At 29.9% G+C, this 21,490-nt stretch overlaps 1 protein-coding gene across 1 annotated transcript in view; it reads left to right on the plus strand.

The window, feature by feature from the left end:
* The window catches only part of LOC126734006 (ankyrin repeat and IBR domain-containing protein 1-like), a 41,992-nt gene that overhangs the window by 5,602 nt on the left and 14,900 nt on the right, over nucleotides 1-21,490 (plus strand). Inside the window, exons 2-12 of the mRNA XM_050437516.1 lie at nucleotides 4,213-4,477; nucleotides 5,073-5,299; nucleotides 10,111-10,290; nucleotides 10,347-10,521; nucleotides 10,601-10,764; nucleotides 17,251-17,487; nucleotides 17,551-17,731; nucleotides 17,792-18,000; nucleotides 18,064-18,180; nucleotides 18,244-18,424; nucleotides 18,482-18,624. Of these exons, the coding sequence (XP_050293473.1) occupies nucleotides 4,309-4,477; nucleotides 5,073-5,299; nucleotides 10,111-10,290; nucleotides 10,347-10,521; nucleotides 10,601-10,764; nucleotides 17,251-17,487; nucleotides 17,551-17,731; nucleotides 17,792-18,000; nucleotides 18,064-18,180; nucleotides 18,244-18,424; nucleotides 18,482-18,624 (1,983 nt within the window). The 5' untranslated portion in view covers nucleotides 4,213-4,308. The remainder of the gene's footprint in view (nucleotides 1-4,212; nucleotides 4,478-5,072; nucleotides 5,300-10,110; nucleotides 10,291-10,346; nucleotides 10,522-10,600; nucleotides 10,765-17,250; nucleotides 17,488-17,550; nucleotides 17,732-17,791; nucleotides 18,001-18,063; nucleotides 18,181-18,243; nucleotides 18,425-18,481; nucleotides 18,625-21,490) is intronic.

Here is a 21,490-nt window from a genome sequence, read left to right on the forward strand (position 1 = left end):
CAATTCAACCAGTAAGAAGTTATTTTCAAAAATCATTGTTTTCCAAAATAATACGCATAAAGAATAGCTGGTTTTTTCGTTAATATCTAATCTATTAACACAGTTTGTTTATTTAAATTTGATATAATTATTTATTTGTATATTAATAATTATTTAATACAGAAACAATGCTATTAGCGTTGATTGAATATTTGGGAATAACTATATATTTTTTTATCACTTAATGTTTTTAAAAAGCATTTTTTATAGGAAATTATTTATTGCAAAAAAACCGTTTTTCATTAACCCTACCCTTTTCATTTTAATCAAACATTTTAAGAAAAAATATCTTACATAATCCTAATCATGTAAAAGCTTCGTACAAAGTCTTGTCTAGATTTTAAAAAATGCCTATCGTAGAAAAAATTTAGGAAAATTCTTATTAAAACAAAACGATTTAATTGTAAGGAATAACATACAAACAAAAAAAGAAACAAATTATAATAACATAAATACTTCACTGGACCCTTTTCTATGCATCACTCTAGCCTATTTAAACATCAAACTATTATAAACACACTAACACAAAATACCCACATTCGAAACAATACCTTGTTGCCGCACCATACACTCTCTTTATCTAAAATTATTAAAAACCCACTAATAATACCGTGAAAAATAATTGGATTACCGAAGAATGCGGTTCTATTGGCAACGCAGTCGATAGATTCAGCTTTGAGAGTGAAATAAGTCTCGCCGAATCCTTAAACGGGGGTCCGAGCCGATTTGAAATACTTGAAATACTCGAAATATCCCCGGCACCTTCGCCAAATTTATTAGAAATATTTCAAGTTATATTGTATACGTAGGTAGGTATGTTTTTACGGTGCGTACTTTCAGTACGCGGCTAATAACGAAGTTGTTTGGAATGTGGCACTGCGATATTATTAATTATAAATTAGGTGTAATGTGTTTAAGTGTTAAAGGCGGAATTTGGGTATGATTTATAGACGACTCCTGGTCCTATTGTTTATCCATTAATGTACCCCCGGTTTAAATATATTTTTTTGGGTTTAGACGCTTTAAACTTTAATTTAAGAAAAAATAATATTAAATTAAAAGAATTGCCCGGAAAAAAAAAACTGGATAGGCAATAAAGGTAATCTTTTAATTCTTTCAGGCAGTTGAATTAATTTTGAGAAATTTCGCTTTTGAGAAATAAAATTGGGTTTATTCACGTTTTACTCGAAAACCTTAAGGTTATGTGAAAAAATTGTAGATACCAAAACTATAGATTTCTTTATCATCTATAACTTTCTTAAAAGGTATTTTTTTCTCAGGCAATTATTTTCTACAAAAAAGTCGTTTTTTATTAACCCTACGCTTACCCCCCCACCCACCCCACACAACTTACCAGTAAAATTTTTTTTCCAAAGTCATTGTTTTTCAAAATAATACGCATAAATTATAGCTGATTTCGTCATTAATATCTAATCTACTAACACAATTTGTTTATTTAAATTTGATATAATTATATGTATGTATATTAATAAATATTTAATACAATGTAGTGCTCTATTAGATTGGATATTATAGACGTGAAACAGTGATTTTTCAAAAGAAATTCTTACTAAGCAAATGTTTAGGGTGGGTGGGGGGGGGGGGGGGTAAGGGTTATGATGATAAAAAACAATGTTTTTGCATCAAATATATGTTCAATATTTAATTTAATCTTAATAACATTTTTTAATTAGTCTTAAAAATCATAAATTTCTTAAATTTGAACTACCGGAACTCATATTTATAAATATACATAACTATAACAAGATATTGCCTAATTTATAAGAGAGGAGTTTTAGTAGTTAGTTAATTTTTAGATTCAGTATGTTTATAACAGGTATTCCTGTAATAAAAACTCAAATATTTTGATTTTTTGAAAACGATCTTTAAAAGTTCTTTGAAAAATCTAGGAAAAATCATAAAATAGTCACAAATATAAAAAAAAAATTAAATGTGTAATACCCGGACTTGAAATATTGCTTAATTTGTGAGACTGGACTTCCCAAAAATGACATTTCTGATGGCTATTTATTTATTAATAAAATTTTATTTAAATTAAATTAATTGTACTATTAATAAAAAGCCTTTGGCCAACCATAAGCCTTACATTTTTTATATAAAACAAAATGGTAAACTACGCATGGAATTGCATAGGATATTGTACCTCTTAAAAATTGTACTTTATTTTTAGGCCCAAGTTATATGGGCCAATTTTTCTATGCAGTTGAGGTGATATTTCAGGTCATTCAATTTCTTGAAATAATTTTTTAATTTTTCCAGTTAGAGTCACTTTTACAGCATTCCAGGCAGTAGAAATTATTTTTTACATGGCTCAAGCTCCTGGACTAATTTTCCATTATTTCCAGGCTCTTAAGATCATTTCTTATGAGTTTTAATCTCTTGGACTAATTTCTTATTATTTCCAGGCAATTGAGATAATTTCTTATAGGTTTTAAGCTTCTGGACTAATTTTTTATTATTTCCAGGAAATTGAGATGATTTCTGATGGGTTTTAAGCTCCTGGACTAATTTTTCATCATTTCCAGGTAATTGAGATTATTTTTATGAGTTTTAAGCTCTTGAACTAATTTTTCAATATTTCCAGGCAATTGATATAATTTCTTATGGGTTTTAAGCTCCTGGACTAATTTTTCATTATTTTCAGACAGTTGAGATGATTTTTTATAGATTTTAAGCTCCTGAAATAATTTTTCATTATTTCTAGGCAGTTGAAATGATTTCTTATGCGTTTTAAGCTCCTAGACTAATTTTTCATTATTTCTAGGCAACTGAGATGATTTCTTTTGGGTTTTAAGCTCCTGGACTAATTTTTCATTATTTTCACACAGTTGAGATGATTTCTTATAGATTTTAGGCTCCTGGACTATTTTTTTATTATTTCCAATTGAAATAATTTCTTATGGGTTTTAAGCTCCTGGACTAATTTTTCATTATTTCCAGGCAACTGAGATTATTTTTTATGACTTTTAATCTCCTGGACTAATTTTTTAATATTTCCAGGCAATTGAGATTATTTTTATGAGTTTTAAGCTCCTGGACTAATTTTTTAATATTTCCAGGCAATTGAGATAATTTCTTATGGGTTTTAAGCTCCTGGACTAATTTTTCATTATTTTCAGACAGTTGAGATGATTTTTTATAGATTTTAAGCTCCTGAAATAATTTTTCATTATTTCTAGGCAGTTGAAATGATTTCTTATGCGTTTTAAGCTCCTAGACTAATTTTTCATTATTTCTAGGCAACTGAGATGATTTCTTTTGGGTTTTAAGCTCCTGGACTAATTTTTCATTATTTTCACACAGTTGAGATGATTTCTTATAGATTTTAGGCTCCTGGACTATTTTTTTATTATTTCCAATTGAAATAATTTCTTATGGGTTTTAAGCTCCTGGACTAATTTTTCATTATTTCCAGGCAACTGAGATTATTTTTTATGACTTTTAATCTCCTGGACTAATTTTTTAATATTTCCAGGCAATTGAGATTATTTTTATAAGTTTTAAGCTCCCGGACTATTTTTCCATTATTTCCAGGCAATTGAGATTATTTTTGTGAGTTTTAAGCTCCTGGACTAATTTTTTAATATTTCCAGGCAATTAAGATTATTTTTATGAGTTTTAAGCTGCTGGACTAATTTTTTAATATTTCCAGGCAATTGAGATTTTCTTATGGGTTTTAAGCTCCTGGACTAATTTTTCATTATTTCCAGGCAAGTGAGATTATTTTTCACGAGTTTTAAGCTCCTGGACTAATTTTTCATCATTTTCAGGCAGTTGAAATGATTTCTTATAGATTTTAAGCTCCTGGACTATTTTTTTATTATTTCCCGGCAATTGATATAATTTCTTATGGGTTTTAAGCTCCTGGACTAATTTTTCAATGTTCCAGGCAGTTCAACTGATTTTTCAGCGGTTTCAGCAATTTTTGCATTCAAATTGAAATAATTTAATTTTTTTTACTGATGCGAGGCCTCTGGCCACGCATAAGGCCATTTTAGATAATAGTAATACAAAACTGGACGACAAACAGTACAACACCATATAAAATATTGAATATAAACAAAAACAAATATATATATATTACAAATAAAATGTGCTACAACCTACTACACCAAATTAACACTGACTTTAACGATATTTTCCTTATTGCAGCCCTGGAAATGTAGTTTCTTCAACATCAACTGGATTTCCTGACAATAAAAAAAAATATTCGCATAATATTAGAAAACAAAAAATTATTAAGTTACGATGGGCAGCACATCGTCCAAGTTCAAGAAGAACCTGCAGCAGGGAGACGAGTACGCCGCCATGAAAATCTACCAAAACTCCCCGGAACTGAGGAAGTATTTGGATCCGAACGTCAGCTACGGCGAGAATCACAGTCATAACACCGCCTTGCATTATGCAGCGAAACATGGTAAGTGCGTACGTTATGTTGGTGTCGTCTGCTATGTATTAAAGGTGTTAATATCTATTAGTTAGTTATTAAGAAAATAATTTATGAATTGGTTAGAAAAAAACTATATCAAATACAGATTATTTTATAATAGCTTCAGTTTATATAAAATCAATTTATTTGGAAATCCCATTGATATAATATCTTTCTCTCTTGCCCTCATAGAGTTCTTATAGGAAGTACTAGAAGGAGTAATCGGATATGCAAGTGCGATACCTCTTTTCGATATCTCTTTCAATAAAGTCGATAGAAGGTAAAAACGATTTCGACAAATTACGGTTTTTTTCGGATAACTCCGGAAGTATTCGGAATTTAAAATTTTTTTAACGTCATTTTATTAGGCTCCAAATTGCGCCAATTTGCTTCTTTTTGACCGACCCTGTAACCCTTACGGTTTCCGAGATTCCAATGATCATTCTCGAATTCGGGACACCCTGAGCATTATATAAATTCAAGACACACTTTAAGAGTAAAGCTTTATATATTTTAAATCAATAATAAAATCCATGCTATTAAAACATGCTAACATTAGGTATTTAAGTGCATTTTTGTTTAGGTATGAAACACCTACTGAGGGCCTTCATTAACGAACTGAACGGAAACCCGAATAAGAAAAATAACCAGAACGAGACGGTGCTACACTCCACCTGTCAAATAGCTCCGCACAGTAGCTACGGGGCTCACGAGAGAAGAGCTGCCTGCGTCCAGCTCCTTCTCCATTGGAGGGGGGCCACCATACAGGGAGGTGAGAGGGAGAGAGTCGATCTGGGAGCTCAAGACAAGGTGAGGAGTGACGGGATGATCCAAATATGAAAGAAGAACTCACTGTTTTAACGGTTTTCGTTTTTATTTGTTTTGTCAAATTTAATGAGTACGCTACATTAATTAATAGACCTTTAAATACGTAAAAATAAGTCCATAAATCTGGAAGATGAGTTCAATTCTCATAACTTCCTTAAAGGTTGTCTAAATTTCTACAAAAATTTACTAAATCATTAGGAAAACTTCATATTATGTTTCTAAAAATATTTCAAGTTAGTGCTTTAATTGGACAATTTTGTACAGGCTCTCAAAGATGAGAATAAAAAATTTTCTATTTTTTTGGACCCTTAGTACAAAAAAATCTATAACTCCCTTAAATCTTGTCCAAATTTCTCCAAAATTTCACCAAGACATTAGGAAAACTTCATATAATTCTTTTAAGGGCATATCAAGTCAATGTTTTATTCGAACTATTTTTTACAGGTTCTCAAAGACGATGATAAAAATTTCTTAATGCTTTTGAATCCTCAGTACAAGAAAATTCATAACTCCATTAAAAATTATCCGGATTTCCCCAAAATTACACCAGATCATTGGGAAAACTTCATTTTATAATTCCGAAGGTATTTAAAATTGATATTTTATTTGGACAATTCTTAACAGGCTGTCAAAAGTAATGATAAAAATTTTTTGCAATTTTTTTCAACTTTCAGAACAAAAAAAAAAAAAATAACTTCCTTACAGGTTGTCCAAATTTGCCCAATGTCTTACTACATCCTAAGGAAAACTTTACTTGACTTCTCTAACAAAATTTCAAAATAATGTTCTAAGTTGTAAAACTCTTACAGGCTGTCTAAAATGATAATAAACAATTTTTAATTATTTTACACTGCCAGTACAAAAAAATCCATTAATCCCCTAAAAGTTGTCTAAATTTCCCTAAATTTTCACTAAATCATTTCAAAAGCATCAATTTATGCTAATACAAATATCCTAAGGTGATATATTTAGAAATTTTTTACAGGTTCTCAAAGGTGACAATAAAATTTTTTTTGGAACTAACTACCGTAAATATTATCCAAATTTACCCTGGGCTCCACTAAATTGCTAAGAAATATTCATTTTATATTTCTTAGTATTTTCTAAAGTAATATTTTAATAAAAAAATTTTTTTACAAGTTCTCAAAGGTGATGGTAAAAAATTTCCAATTTTTTTTAGATCTTCAGTAAAACAAAGTCCTTAACTTCATTAAAAATTATCCAAATTTCCTTGAGGTTTCACTACATTATTGGAAAAACTTCATTTTGTGTATTTCATAAAATTTAAAGTTGATATTAAAATTGGACAATTTTTTAAAGGCTGTCAAAAATGATGATAAAAATGTTCTCCACTTTTTCAACCCTCAGTACAAAAAAAATTATAACTTCCTTTAAAGTAATCGAAATTTGCCCAATGTTTTACTATATCCTTAAAACAGTTTTATTTTATTTTTTCTGACCATACCTCAAAATAATATTCCAATTTGGAAAAAATTTATAGGCTGTCAAAAATAATGGCCAAAATTTCTTAATTCTTTTAGACTCACAGTACAAAAATATCCACAACTCCCTTAAAACTTGTCCAAATTTGCCCGCTGTTCCACTAAATTGTTAGGAAAGCTTCACTTTATATTTTAATAATATTTCAAGTTAATATTTTAATTATAAAATTATTTACAGTATGTCGAAAATGATCGTAAAAATTTCTCAATTTTTTTGCACCTTCAGTATAAAAAAATTCATAACTCCTTCAAAAAATATTGAAATTTCCCCAAACTTTCACCAGATCATTAGGAGAACCTTATTTTATGTTTTTGAAATTATTTGAAGTTGATAATGTAATTTAAAAATTTCTTATAGGCTCTCAAAAATAATGGTAAAAATTTATACATTTTTTGGACCCTTGGTATAAAAAAAATTCATAACTCCCTTAAAATCGTCCGAATTTTCCCAAGGATCCACTAAATCATTAGAAAAAACTTTATTTCATATTCTCAAATATACTGTTGGTTGCTATTTTAATTAAGCAATTTTTTAGATGCTGTCAAAAATAATAATAAAAATTTCTCTGTTTTTTTGGACCTTCGGTATAAGAAAATGAATAACTCCCTTAAAAATGGTCCAAATTTCCCCAAAGTTTCACTAAGTTGTTGTCTAACATTTGTTTTATGTTCTCCAAGATAACTTAAGCTAATAATTTAATTCGACAATTTTTAAAAGGCTGTCAAAAATAATGGTAAAAATTTCCTGTTTTTTTTGAACCTATAGTGCAAAAAAATCCATAACTTCCTTAGAAGTTGTCCAAATTTCCCCCAAGTTCCACTAAATCGTAGAAAAAAATCTCATTTTATATTTTTAAAGGTATTTTAGGTTCATAATTCAGTTAAAAAATTTTTTAGAACCTGTCATAAATGATACTCACAATTTAATGTTTTTTTTTGAAATCTTATTACAAAAAAATTCATATTTTCGTTAAATATTGTTTAAATTATCTGAAAGTTTTGCTAAATTATTAGAAGAACTTTACCTTATACTCTTAAAAATATTTTAAGTTATTATTTTAATTTAAACATGTTTTATTGGCTGTCAAAGCTGACGGTAATTTTTTTTTCAATATTTTTAGACACTCAGTACAAAATATCCATAACTTCCTTAAAGATTGTCCAAATTTCCCCAACGTTTTACTGAATTGTTAGGAAAACTTCATTATAAATTCTGAAAAATACTTTAAGTGGATATATAATTAGAAAATTTTTTACAGACCATCAAAAAATCATAGTAAAAATGTTTCTATTTTTTTGGACTTTCAGTACTAAAAAATCAATAACTCTCTTTAATATTATAGCATTTTTTTTCAAAGTTTTACTAAATCCTTAAGAAAACCTTATTTTATGCTCTCAAAAGCATTTCAAGTTGATATTTAAATTAAATAATTTTTTACAGGTTATTAAACAAGATATATAGGTATATATTATAGCCTGTCAAAATTGATGGTAAACATTTTTTATTTTCTTGGATTCTCATTACAAAAAAATCTATAATTTTCATAAAATTCGGTCAAATTTCTTTAAGGTTTTCTTGGATTATTAGAAAAACTTTATGTTATGCCCCTAAATAAAATTCAATTTAATATTTTAATTAAAATTTTTTTTACAGACTCTTAAATGTGACAGTAAACATTTTCCAATTTTTTTGGATATTCAGCACTAAAAGGTCTATAAGGTTCTTAAAAATGCCAAAATTTCCCCAAAGTTTCACTTAGTCATTAAGAATACTTAATTTTATGTTTCCCAAAAAATTTCAAGTAAATGTTTTAAATAAAGCAATTTTTACAGGCTCTCAAAGACGATCGTTAGAAATTATCATTTTTTTTGAACTCTCTGTACAAGAAAATTCATAACTCCGTTAAAAATTATCCAAATTTCTCCAAAATTTCACTACAGTATAAGGACAACTTCACTTTATAATCCTAAAGACATTTTAAGTTAATATTTTATTTGTAAAATTTTTTACAGGCTCTCAAACACGATGGTAAAAATTTCCCCATTTCTTAGACCCTCATTACAAAGAAATTCATAACTTCTTTAAAAGTTGTCCAAATTTTCCCAAGGTTCCACTAAATAATTGGTAGAACTTTATTTCATACTCCCAAAGATATATCAGATTGATATTTTAATTAGACATTTTTTTATAAACTATCAAAGATAATACTCAAAATTTCAATTTTTTTTTGAACCCTTATTACAAAAAAATTCATAACTCCCTCAAAAATTATTCAATTTGTCCCCAAGTTTCACTGAATCATTAGGAAAACTTCATTTTATATTTTTTTGTATATTTAAAATTAAAACATTAATTAAAAAAAATTTTATAGGCTGTCAAACATGATAAAAATCACTCGAAACAAAAAAATCCATAACTTTCTTAAGAGTTACTTAAATTTCCTGAAAATTTCACCAGAGCATGAGGAATACTGCACTTGATGTTTTTGAACGTATTTTAGATTTATATTTCAATTTAAAAAATTCTTACAGGCTCTCAAAAATGATAATAAGAATTTCTTAGTTTTTTTGTAACCTTAGTACAAAAAAATTCATAACTTCCTTAAAAGTTGTCCAATTTTCCCCAATATTCCACTAAATCATTAGAAAAAGTTCATTTTATGCTTATAAAAATTATCTAAATTATAGTTTTAATTCGAGTTTTTTTTTACAAAATGTCAAAAATGATGGTAAAAATGTCAAATTTTTTTGGACCTTCAGTACTAAAAAACCAATAAATTCCTTCAATATTATACAAATTTCTTCAAAGTTCACTAAATTATTAAGAAAACTTCATTTTATGTCCTCAAAAGCGTTTCAAGGTGATATTTTAATTACATAATTTTTTACAGTCTCTCAAAGATGATTGGAAAACTGTCCCCATTTCTTTGGACCCTCAGTACAAAAAAACCCATAACTCCCTTAAAAGTTGTCCAAATTTTCCCAAAATTTTTCTAAATTGTTAGAAAAACTTTAGTTTATATTTAAAATATACTTAAGCTTAGTATTCTAATTAAAAAATTTTTTACAGGATCTTAAAGATGATGATAAAAAATTTCTAATTTTTTTGGACCCTCAATACAAAAAAATTTATAACTCCCTTAAGAGTTGTCCGAATTTCCTCAAACTTTTAAAAAATGATTTGAAAAACTTCATTTTATATTCTGAAGGCTACACTAATTTAATATTCTAATTTGACAATTTTTTACAAGCTCTCAAAGATGATGATGATAAAAAAAAATTTTCTTTCAGGTTGGCAACACCGCACTCCACTGTGCGGCCAACTCCGGCCTAAGGAGGTGCGTGGAACTGCTGGTTTACAACGGGGCGCCACTGTTTCTGGAAAACAACGAGAAAATGACGCCCTGTGACTTGGCGATGAGGGCGGGGTTCGATGATATCGCGGGCTTCTTAGAGAGTCGAATGGTCTTTGTAAGATTAATTCCAAAAAAAAAAAACTCCTCTACATTAATTTCCTGCAATTGTAGACTGACAATGCGGATCTGGCCAATCTGGAAAACGACCTGATCAATGAACAGGAGGAGGTCTACAGCGGTCTACGCAGCCAGGATCTACAGGAAGCAAAGGATCAACTTTTGGTAGATACCTCGGATATGTTGAAGATTCCACTGTTCACTGCTGAAGCTTTACTGAGAGATAACGGTAGGATCTTTTTAAAAATCAAAGATAAATATTAGGGTGTCAGTGCTCTCCAGAGATTATCCCTAAGTTAATTTTCCAGAGTGGTCCAGGGAGCTTTTACTAGAAAAATGGATGAAAAATCCAGCGGATTGTTGTGAAAAAGCCGGAGTGCAAGCACCCAGTACGGTTCTAGTACACGCTGGTTCCTTGGATTCTAGTATATCCAATGATACGGCCTCGGAAGCACCTAAACAGGAAGTGATGGTAATTTTTATTAGTGTATTAACTGTATCCCATTTTGGTTGTAATTAGAGGTTGTCTTCCTTACACTTAGTTTCGTATTAAAGTTGTACTAAAGTATACTTTTGCAGGCAAATGAGGATATTATGAAGTACGTCCAGGACCTTATTCCAGGCATCTGAGTCACTTTGAGTACTTAGAATAAGTACTCTTAGATCCCTTCTAGGCATTCAAAGTTATGTTCCTGTTTATTCAATGCACTAAGGTCATTTATTTATGCCTCCTATAGATTTTGTTCAATTTTTACAAAATATCCAAGAAAGAGTACACAATTAATTTACTGAGAAATAATTAGTAATAAAGTTGAATTACTCTTTTTTATCCTGAGTGCCTGGAATAATTTTCTAAATACTCTTCTTGGAAATTGGGGATATTCAGGGCCTTATTCCAGGCATTTGAGCCGGTTTAAGAGCCTATAATAGTCCTTTAAGTACTCTTAGACCCCTTCTAGGCATTCAAAGTCCTTTTCCAGTTTATTCAAGGCACTAAGGTCATTTATTTATGCCTCCTATAGATTTTGTTCAATTTTTACAATGATTTTCTTGTATATCCAAGAAACAGAACACAGTCAATTTATTGAGGAATTATTGAGAAATTTTTTTTGTCCTGACTGCCTGGAAAAAATTGCCAAATCCTCTTCCTGGTAATTGGGGATATTCAGGGCCTTATTCCGGGAATTTGAGCCTGTTTGAGTGCCTGGAATAATCCTCTAAGTACTCTTAGACTCCTTTTAGCCATTCAAGTACTTTTCCAGTTTATTCAAGGCACTAAGGTCATTTATTTATGCCTCCTATAGATTTTGTTCAATTTTTACAATATATCCAAGAAAAAGTACACAATCAGTTTACTGAGAAATAATTAGTAATAAAGTTGAATTCCTCTTTTTTGTCCTGAGTGCCCGGAATAATTTTCTAAATACTCTTCCTGGCAATTGGGGATATTCAGGACCTAATTCCAGGCATTTGAGCCGGTTTGAGTGCCTGGAATAATCCTTAAAGTACTCTTAGACTCCTTTTAGACATTCAAAGTCCTTTTCTAGTTTATTCAAGGCACTAAGGTCATTTAATTATGGCTCCTATAGATTTTGTTCATTTTTTACAATGATATTCTTTTATATCCAAGAAACAGTACACAATAAATTTACTGAGGAATTATTAGGAAATTTGAATTACTCTTTTTTCTCATGAGTGCCTGGAATAATTTTCTAAATCCTCTTCCTGGCATTTGGGGATAATCAGGATCTTATTCCAGGCATTTAAGTCACTTTGAGTGCCTGGAATAATCCTTTAGACCCCTTCTAGGTATTCAAAGTACTTTTCCTGTTTATTCAAGGCACTAAGGTCATTTATCTATGCCTCCTATAAATTCTGTGCAATTTTTACAATGATGTTTTTGTATATTCAACAAACAGTACACAATCAATATACTAAAAAATATTTTAGGAAATTTGAATTTTTTGCCCTGAGTGCCTGGAATAATTTTCTAAATTCTCTTCCTAGAAATTGGGGATATTCAGGACCTTATTCCAGGCATTTAAGCCAGCTCGAGTGCCTGGAATAATCCTTTAAATACTCTTAAACAGCTTCCAGCCTCGAGAGGTACCAGTAATTTAAAAACAGATGTTTAGGACTAAATATCCCTCTATCTCTTAGATCACAGCTTCAATTAAAAAAAAATTAAAACAGTAAGAAACACGTTTGACATTCTGTAATTGATTTCGGCACTTATGCGGACTGGTGAATTCGTGGATATCGTCACTTTCTGATCTTTCAGATCTCTAAACATATTGATACTCAAGATTGTATGTGATTATTTTGAAATTATAAATGCCAGTCATGGGTCAATGTTGTCAATCGTTTATAAATGACAATGTTGCTATATTAAGTAACCATAAGCCATCTAGATATTTTTTTTTTATTAAAAAAAAAAAGTTTTACACGTTTAATAATTTTTTCTTTAGTGCAAGTAGGTATTGAGGAAAATTGAAAAATTTTAATTTTTTTTTCGAAAAAATTATTAAAACGTTTATAACTAGAAAACCAAAAAAGATACAAGTTTGAAAATTGGTACACTGTTAAAAAAAATTAATTCTAATATTGATACTTATATTAGAGATTTTTAATTATTATATAGGATGTTTGGAAAAAAAGGAAAATTTGAAAAAAAAAAATTTTTTTTATTACTTATAACTCAAGAACTAAAAAAGTTAAAATGTTGAAATTTTTTCCGAAAACTCCTCGTTGAAAAATATTATCTACATATTTTAGCGTTTTTCAAAAAATATACAGGGGGTAAAAAAAAAACAATTTTTTCAAAAAAAAAAAATTTTCAAAAAATCTTTTTAACGCAATAACTAAAAAAATTTGAATGTTAAAAATGTATGTGAAAACGTCTATTTGAAAATCATTAGATATAAAATACAGCGTTTTTTTAAAAAAATTGGGTAAAAAAATTTGATTTTTTTTTTAATAAATTCCTATAACTCAAAAACCAAAAAAGTTAGAATTTTGAAATTTTGCGCGAAAATTCCTCAATTAAAATTATTAGACACCTATTTCACTAATTAAACAAAAACCATAAAAGCAGTTGCAAAATTAAAAAAAAATCGAAAAAAAAATTTGTTTTTGCAAAAATCTCTATAAATGAAAAACTAAAAAATGTTCCTAAATTATTCAAACCTAAAATTGTATTTGTAAGAAATATTCTTGTTTTTATTTTATAAGAATATTCTGGTAAGTTTTTAAGAGTCTGTACTTTCAAATGAAAGTTACTTTCAGATCAGACACCTTGCGTTACAGTCACTCAAAAATGCCAATACTTCCAAACTCTTTTGTCGGACTATCTTAAACTCAAAAGAGTATTTTTACAGATTATTCTGCAGAATATTTTACCGTTTGTTTCATTAAAATATTCCCATTAGTTTTTGAGATTTTGTATTTTAAACAGACTGGTCACCTTCAAATGAGACATCGTTCTTAGGCTATTCAAAAAGTGCTCATATATCCAAAACTGCTGTTCGAATTTATTTGAACTGAAATGGAGTTTATACGAAATATTCTTGAGAATGTTCTTCTTTTTATTTCACAAGAATATTCCCATTAGTTTTTAAGATTTTGAATTTTAAACTGAGTGGTCACCTTCGAATAAAAGAGTCTTCAAAGGCACTAATTGTCAATCTAATTAAACAAAGGAAAAAATTGTCAATATTTTTAAAATTGCTAGTCAAACCTATTTAAAAAAATGTTTTTAGGGAATATCCTTGTTTTTGTTTTATAAGAATATTTTGATAAGTTTTTGAGATTTTTGTACCTTAAAGTGGGTGATTACTTTCAGATCAAACATCCTCTGTTACAGTCGCATAATAAAAATGTCAATATTTCCAAAATTGTTTGTCGGCCTAACTTGGACTCAAAAGAATATTTATTTAAAATATTTTGCAGAATATTCCGTCATTTATTTCATAAAAATATTCCTATTAGTTTTCGAGATTTTCGATTTTAAACTAAGTGGTCACCTTCAGAAAAGACTTTCTTCTTAAGCAACACTATTAAAAATTACCAATAGGCATATGTCAGTCAAACTTATTTAAACTTACTTTCGTAGGAAATTTCCTTGAAAATATTCTGTTCTTTTTTATGAGAATATTTCTGTAAGTTCTCGAAATTTTGGACTTTAAAGTAATGGTTACTTTTAAATCAGACATCTTTTGCTGCAGTCACTGAAAAATGACATTATTTCAAAATTCGTTTGTCGGACCCTCTTGGACTCAAAGGACCTTTTCTATAGGATATTCTGCAGAATATTCTGCCGTTGGTTTTATGAGAATATTCCCCTTAGATTTTGACATTTTCGATCTTAAACTAAGTGGTCACCTTTGCATAAGACTTTTTCTGAGGCACCACTACTAAAAATTGCCAATATTTCTGGATTTAAAGTTCGAATTAATTTAAACTCCCCTAAATTATATAACAAATATTCTTTAGAATATTCTTCTTTTTGTTTTACAGAAATATTCCCAGTAGTTTTTGAGATATTAAATTTTAACCTGAGCGACCACCTTCAAATAAAACATTCATCTTAGGCACCACTTTGAAAATTGTCAATATTTTCAAATTTGTTAGTCAAACTTTAAATAGGGTTTGTATGGAATATTCTTGAGAATATTCTTGTTTTTATTTCAAAAGAATTTTCCCATAAGTTTTTTCGATTTTTGACTTTAAAATGACGGTTACTTGCAGATCAGCCACTTTCTGGTACAGTCACTCAAAAGTGTCATTATTTCCAAAATTATTTGTCGGACGTCCTTGCACTTAAAAGAAGAATTAAATATAATATTTCGCAGAATATTTTGCCGTTTGTTTCATAAAAATATTCCTATTAGTTTTCGAGATTTTGAATTTTAAACCAAGTGGTCACCTTCAGAAAAGACTTTCTTCTTAAGCAACACTATTAAAAATTGCCAATAGGCATATGTCAGTCAAACTTATTTAAACGTAAGATAACTTTCATAGGGAATATTCTTACAAATATTCTGTTTTTTATTTTATGCGAATATTCCTGTAAGTCTCGAGATTTCGGACTTTAAAGTGATAGTTACTTTTAAATCAGACATCTTTTGGTACAGTCACTCATAAATGACATTATTTCAAAATTCGTTTGTCGGACCCTCTTGGACATAAAGGAGCACTTATATAGGATATTCTGCAGAATATTCTGCCGTTGGTTTTATGAGAATATTTCTCTTAGATTTTGACATTTTCAATCTTAAACTAAGTGGTCACCTTTACATAAGACTTTTTCTGAGGTACCACTACTAAAAATTGCCAATATTTCTATATTTAAAGTTTGAATTAATTTAAATTCCAATATATTATATACAAAATATTCTTTAGAATATTCTTCTTTTTGTTTTACAGAAATATTCCCAGTAGTTTTTGAGATATTGAATTTTAACCTGAGCGACCACCTTTAAATAAAACATTCATCTTAGGCACCACTTTAAAAATTGTCAATATTTTCAAATTTGTTAGTCAAACTTTAAATAGGGTTTGTATGGAATATTCTTGAGAATATTCTTGTTTTTATTTCAAAAGAATTTTCCCATAAGTTTTTTCGATTTTTGACTTTAAAATGACGGTTACTTGCAGATCAGCCACTTTCTGGTACAGTCACTCAAAAGTGTCATTATTTCCAAAATTATTTGTCGGACGTCCTTGCACTTAAAAGAAGAATTAAATATAATATTTCGCAGAATATTTTGCCGTTTGTTTCATAAAAATATTCCTATTAGTTTTCGAGATTTTGAATTTTAAACCAAGTGGTCACCTTCAGAAAAGACTTTCTTCTTAAGCAACACTATTAAAAATTGCCAATAGGCATATGTCAGTCAAACTTATTTAAACGTAAGATAACTTTCATAGGGAATATTCTTACAAATATTCTGTTTTTTATTTTATGCGAATATTCCTGTAAGTCTCGAGATTTCGGACTTTAAAGTGATAGTTACTTTTAAGTCAGACATCTTTTGCTACAGTCACTCATAAATGACATTATTTTTAAATTCGTTTGTCGGACCCTCTTGGACTCAAAGGAGCACTTATATAGGATATTCTGCAGAATATTCTGCCGTTGGTTTTATGAGAATATTCCTCTTAGATTTTGACATTTTCAATCTTGAACTAAGTGGTCACCTTTACATAAGAGTTTTTCTAAGGCATCACTACTGAAAATTGCCAATATTTCTGGATTTAAAGTTTGAATTAATTTAAATTTCAATACATTATATACAAAATATTCTTTAGAATATTCTTCTTTTTGTTTTACAGAAATATTCTCAGTAGTTTTTGAGATATTGAATTTTAACCTGAGCGACCACCTTTAAATAAAACATTCATCTTAGGCACCACTTTAAAAATTGTCAATATTTTCAAATTTGTTAGTCAAACTTTAAATAGGGTTTGTATGGAATATTCTTGAGAATATTCTTGTTTTTATTTGAAAAGAAATTTCCTGTAAATTTTTGCGATTTTGGACTTTAAAATGACGGTTACTTGCAGATCAGCCACTTTCTGCTACAGTCACCCAAAAGTATCATTATTTTCAAAATTATTTGTCGGACGTCTGTGCACTCAAAAGAAGAATTAAATAGAATATTCTGCTGAACACTGTGCTGTTTATTTTGTGAGAATACCTTTGTAACTTTTCGAGATTTCGGACTTTAAAGTGAGAAAAAAATTCGAAAAAAAAACCGTTATAACTCGAAAACTAAAAAAGCTAGAACGTTGAAAATTTGCTTGAGAATTCATCGTTAAAAGTCATTTTTCAGCATTTTTAAAAAAATATAAAGGAAGTTAAAAAAAAATGTTTCACAAGAAAAAGAAGTGAGGAAGATACCCCCCTGCAATTACAACCCCAATGAGACCAGTGAACATAAAACTCTCATTTTTTTAGTGTGAAATCTGCCTGAACGTCATACCATCCGAATGGGAACACCCCATAAAAATGTCTTGCAACCATCTGTTCTGCAAGTGCTGCTGGCAGAGTTACCTCACCACGAAAATCCAAGATGGCGACGCGCATCACATCTTATGCCCCGCTTACCAGTGCCACATCCTCGTTCCGGTGGAGTTTATCGAGAAACTGGTCAGTCCAGAGATGGCCAGAAGATATTTACAATTCGATATTAAGGTACTAAACTAATTGAGCTTCTCTACTATAGGGAACATTATTCGAATAAGTTTTCTTACTCAGGCTTTCGTGGAGAGCAACAAAACAATCAAATGGTGCCCGATCCCCGGATGCGGAAGAGCCGTGAGACTTCCGGAAGCGGAACAAACCCCTGGAAAAACTTACCCGAGCAGAAAACCCGCCCCATTAACCTCCCACGCGGTGGATTGCGGAAATGCTCATTTCTTTTGCTGGGAATGTTTGGGTAACACCACCTCAAAGTCTTCTCGCCTTCACGTCTTACTAACGAAATTTCCCACTTTAGGTGATGCGCATGCCCCGTGCGGCTGCGACCAATGGCAACAATGGCACAAGAAAATATCGGAAGTGAAACCGGAAGAACTGAATTCCGCTTACATCGGAACCGAAGAGGCTGCCAACTGTTTATGGCTGGTAACCAATTCTAAACCTTGTCCGAACTGTAAAAGTCCCATTCAAAAGAACGAGGGGTGTAACCACATGAAGTGCTCAAAAGTACGATTTAGTCCATATTTTCAAATCTCACTGATTTTCAATAATTTTCCTTTTTTTTTTTAGTGTAAATTTGACTTTTGTTGGGTGTGTCAAGAGTCTTGGAAGAAGCACAGTTCGGCCACAGGAGGGTACTTCAGATGTAACCGGTTCGAAGCGGTACGAAAAGCTGACGAGAAACAGGTAAAACCTCAATAATTTCAATTAAAAATCAAATAATATGCGTAAAAAAACACCAAACTACAGGGTACTTTGGTCAACGAGGCCATAGAAAAGAGCGTCGAACTGCAAGAGATCACCAGGTTCCTGCACTACTACACCAGGTTTAGGAACCACGAGAACAGCCAGAAAATGGAGGAACCCTTACTGACCAGCGTCAGAAAGAAGATGGAGGTTCTTGCAAGCAGTCTTGGGATCAGACGAGAAGGTCTGGAAATACTGGATGCACTTGGAAATCTTTGAATTTATTTAAAAACTATTTTAGAGGCCATTGAAAGCAGTACAAGGTTCATAGAGGATGGAGTGAGGGAGTTGCTGAAAGCCAGACGGGTTCTGTGTGGTTCTTATGCTTACGGGTACTACTTGGAGGACGACGGGTATAATAGGCATATTTTTGAATTTATGCAGGTACTTTAGCTTTTTTAAATTGCTCTTTAGAATGTTCTTTAAGTAAAGGCTTTTGGGCTCAAAGTCCAATATCTCAAAGACTTACAGGAATATTTTCGTAAACTAAGAAGCAAAATGTTCCGCAGAATATTCTATTTAATACTTCCTTTGAGTGCATGGACGTCCGACAAATAATTTTGAAAGTAATGGCATTTTTATCTGACTATAGCAAAAGGTGTCTGATCTGAAAGTAACCCTCACTTTAAGTCCTTAATCTGGAAAATTTACTAGAATATTCTTATGAAACAAAAACCAAACTAGTTCTCGGAATATTCCCTACGAACATTGTATAAGTTTTTTCATAAGATTGAGTAACAATTTTTACAATAATGTCAATTTTTGAATATCGACGCCTTAGAAGGAACTATGACCCCTTAGTTAAAAATTCAAAATCTCAATAATTAATATGGATAATCCTATGAAGCAAAATGAAGAATATGCTCCAAAATGTTCTCTTTAAAGTCTATTTAGGGTCTAAATAAATTCGAACATTAATTTTTGAAATATAGGCATTTTTTAAGTATTAGGGGTCACTACAGAAGAAAGTTTTTTAGAATCTGAAGGCGACTACCTAGTTTAAAATCCAATATCTCAAACACGAATAGGAATATTTTTATGAAACTAATGACAGAATATTCTCGAGAATATTCTATATAAATGTTCTTTTGAGTCCAATGTAGTCCGACAAACAATTTTGGAAATACTAACATTTTTGTGTAGCTACAGCAGAAAATGTTTCATTTCAAAGTAACCTTCACTTTAAAGTTCGATATCTCAAAAACTTACAGGAATATTCTTGTGAAATAAAAAGAGGAATATTCTCAAGAATATTCGTTATATACTTAATTGGAGTTCAAATTAGTTCGAACAAAAAATTCGGAAATATTGGCATTTTTTAAATAGTGGTGTCTAGGAAGGATGTCTCATTTGAAGGTGACCAGTCCATTTAAAATTCAAAATCTTAGGAACTAATAGAAATATTTTTATAAAACAAACGTCAGAATATTCCCTAGAATATTCTATATAAATGTCCTTTTGAGTCCATAGTAGTCCGACAAACAATTTTGGAAATAATAGTATTTTTGAGTGATTGTACCAGAGAATGTCTGAACCGAAAGTAACCATAATTTTAAAATCCAAAGTCTTAAAAACTTACAGGAATATTCTTGTGAAACAAAAAGAAGAATATTCTCAAGAATATTCGTTATATACTTAATTGGAGTTCAAATTAATTCTAACAAAAAATTTGGAAATATTGACGTTTTTTAAATAGTGGTGCCTAGGAAGGATGTCTCATTTGAAGGTGACCAGTCCATTTAAAATTCAAAATCTTAGGAACTAATAAGAATATTCATATAAAACAAACGGCAGAATATTGACCAGAATATTCTATATAAATGTTCTTTTGAGTGCATAGTAGTCCGACAAATAATTTTTGTAATAATGGCATATTTAATGGCTGTAAGAAATTATGTCTGCTTTAAAAGTAACCGTCACTTTAAAGTCCTAAAGCTCGAAGACTTACAGGAATATTTTCATAAAACAAAAAACAGAATATTCTTAAGAATATTCTATTTCAATATTACCATAAGCTTACCTTAAAATTTTGAAAATTTTACTACATAATAATATGCGTAGTGGTGCCTAGAAGAATGTGTTATTAGAAAATGACTACTAAGTTTAAAATCCAAAATCTTCATACCTAATAGGAATATTCGTATGAAATGAAGGGCAGGATATTCTGCAGAATGTGCTACGTAAATGTTCTTTTGAGTCCAAGAAAATCCGACAAATAATTTTGGAATTATTGGCACTTTTGAGTGACTCTAGCAGAGGTATTTTTGCGTAGTGGTGCCTAAGAAGATTGACTTATAAAAAAATGACCACTAAGTTTAAAATCCAAAATCTCCAAAACTAATAAGAATATTCTCATGAAAGAAACGGTAGAATACTCTGCAGAATATTCTATAAAAATATTCTTTTGAGTCCAAGATAGTCCGATAAAGAAATTTGGAAATAATGGAGTTGTTGAGTGACTGTAGCAACGAATGTCTGATTTGAACGTAACCCTTACTTTAAAGTCCAAAATCTCAAAAACTTACAGGAATATTCCTTTGAAACAAAAACTAGAATATTCCAAAGAATATTCTCTTCGAATATTATTTAAGGTTTAAATAAGTTTAACTAACAATTTTAAAAATATTGGCAATTTTTGAGTAGTGATGTCTAAAAAGAATGCTTTATTTATTTAATGGTGATCGCTCAGTTTAAAATTCAAAATCTCAAAAACTAATAGGAATATTCTTATGAAACAAACGGCAGAATATTCTATATATATATTTTTAAGTCCAAAGTAGTTCGATAAACAGTTTTGAAAATAATGCAATTTTCAATGGCTGTAGTAGAGAATCGTCTAATTTGGAGGTGACTACTCACTTTAAAGTCCTAAATCTCGAAAACTCACAGGAATATTCTTATGAAACAAACAGCAGGATATTCTGCAGAATATTGTACATAAATGTTCTTTTAAGGCCAAGGTAGTCCGACAAATAATTTTGAAAATATTGACACTTTTAAGTGACTGTAGCAGAGGATGTCTGAACTGAAAGTAACCCTCAATTTAAAGCCCGAAATTTTGAAAACTTACAGGAATATTCTTATGAAACAAAAACAAGAATATTCCCTATTAATATTATTTCAAGTTTAATTAAGTTTGATTAACAATTTTGAAAATATTGTCAATTTTTGAATAGCGGTGCCTAGGAAGAATATTTTATTTAAATGTAACTCCTTAGTTTAAAATTCAATATCTCAAAAACTAATAGGA

Source organism: Anthonomus grandis, chromosome 3 (assembly GCF_022605725.1).
Source record: "Anthonomus grandis grandis chromosome 3, icAntGran1.3, whole genome shotgun sequence".
In the NCBI taxonomy this organism is placed as follows: domain Eukaryota; kingdom Metazoa; phylum Arthropoda; class Insecta; order Coleoptera; family Curculionidae; genus Anthonomus; species Anthonomus grandis.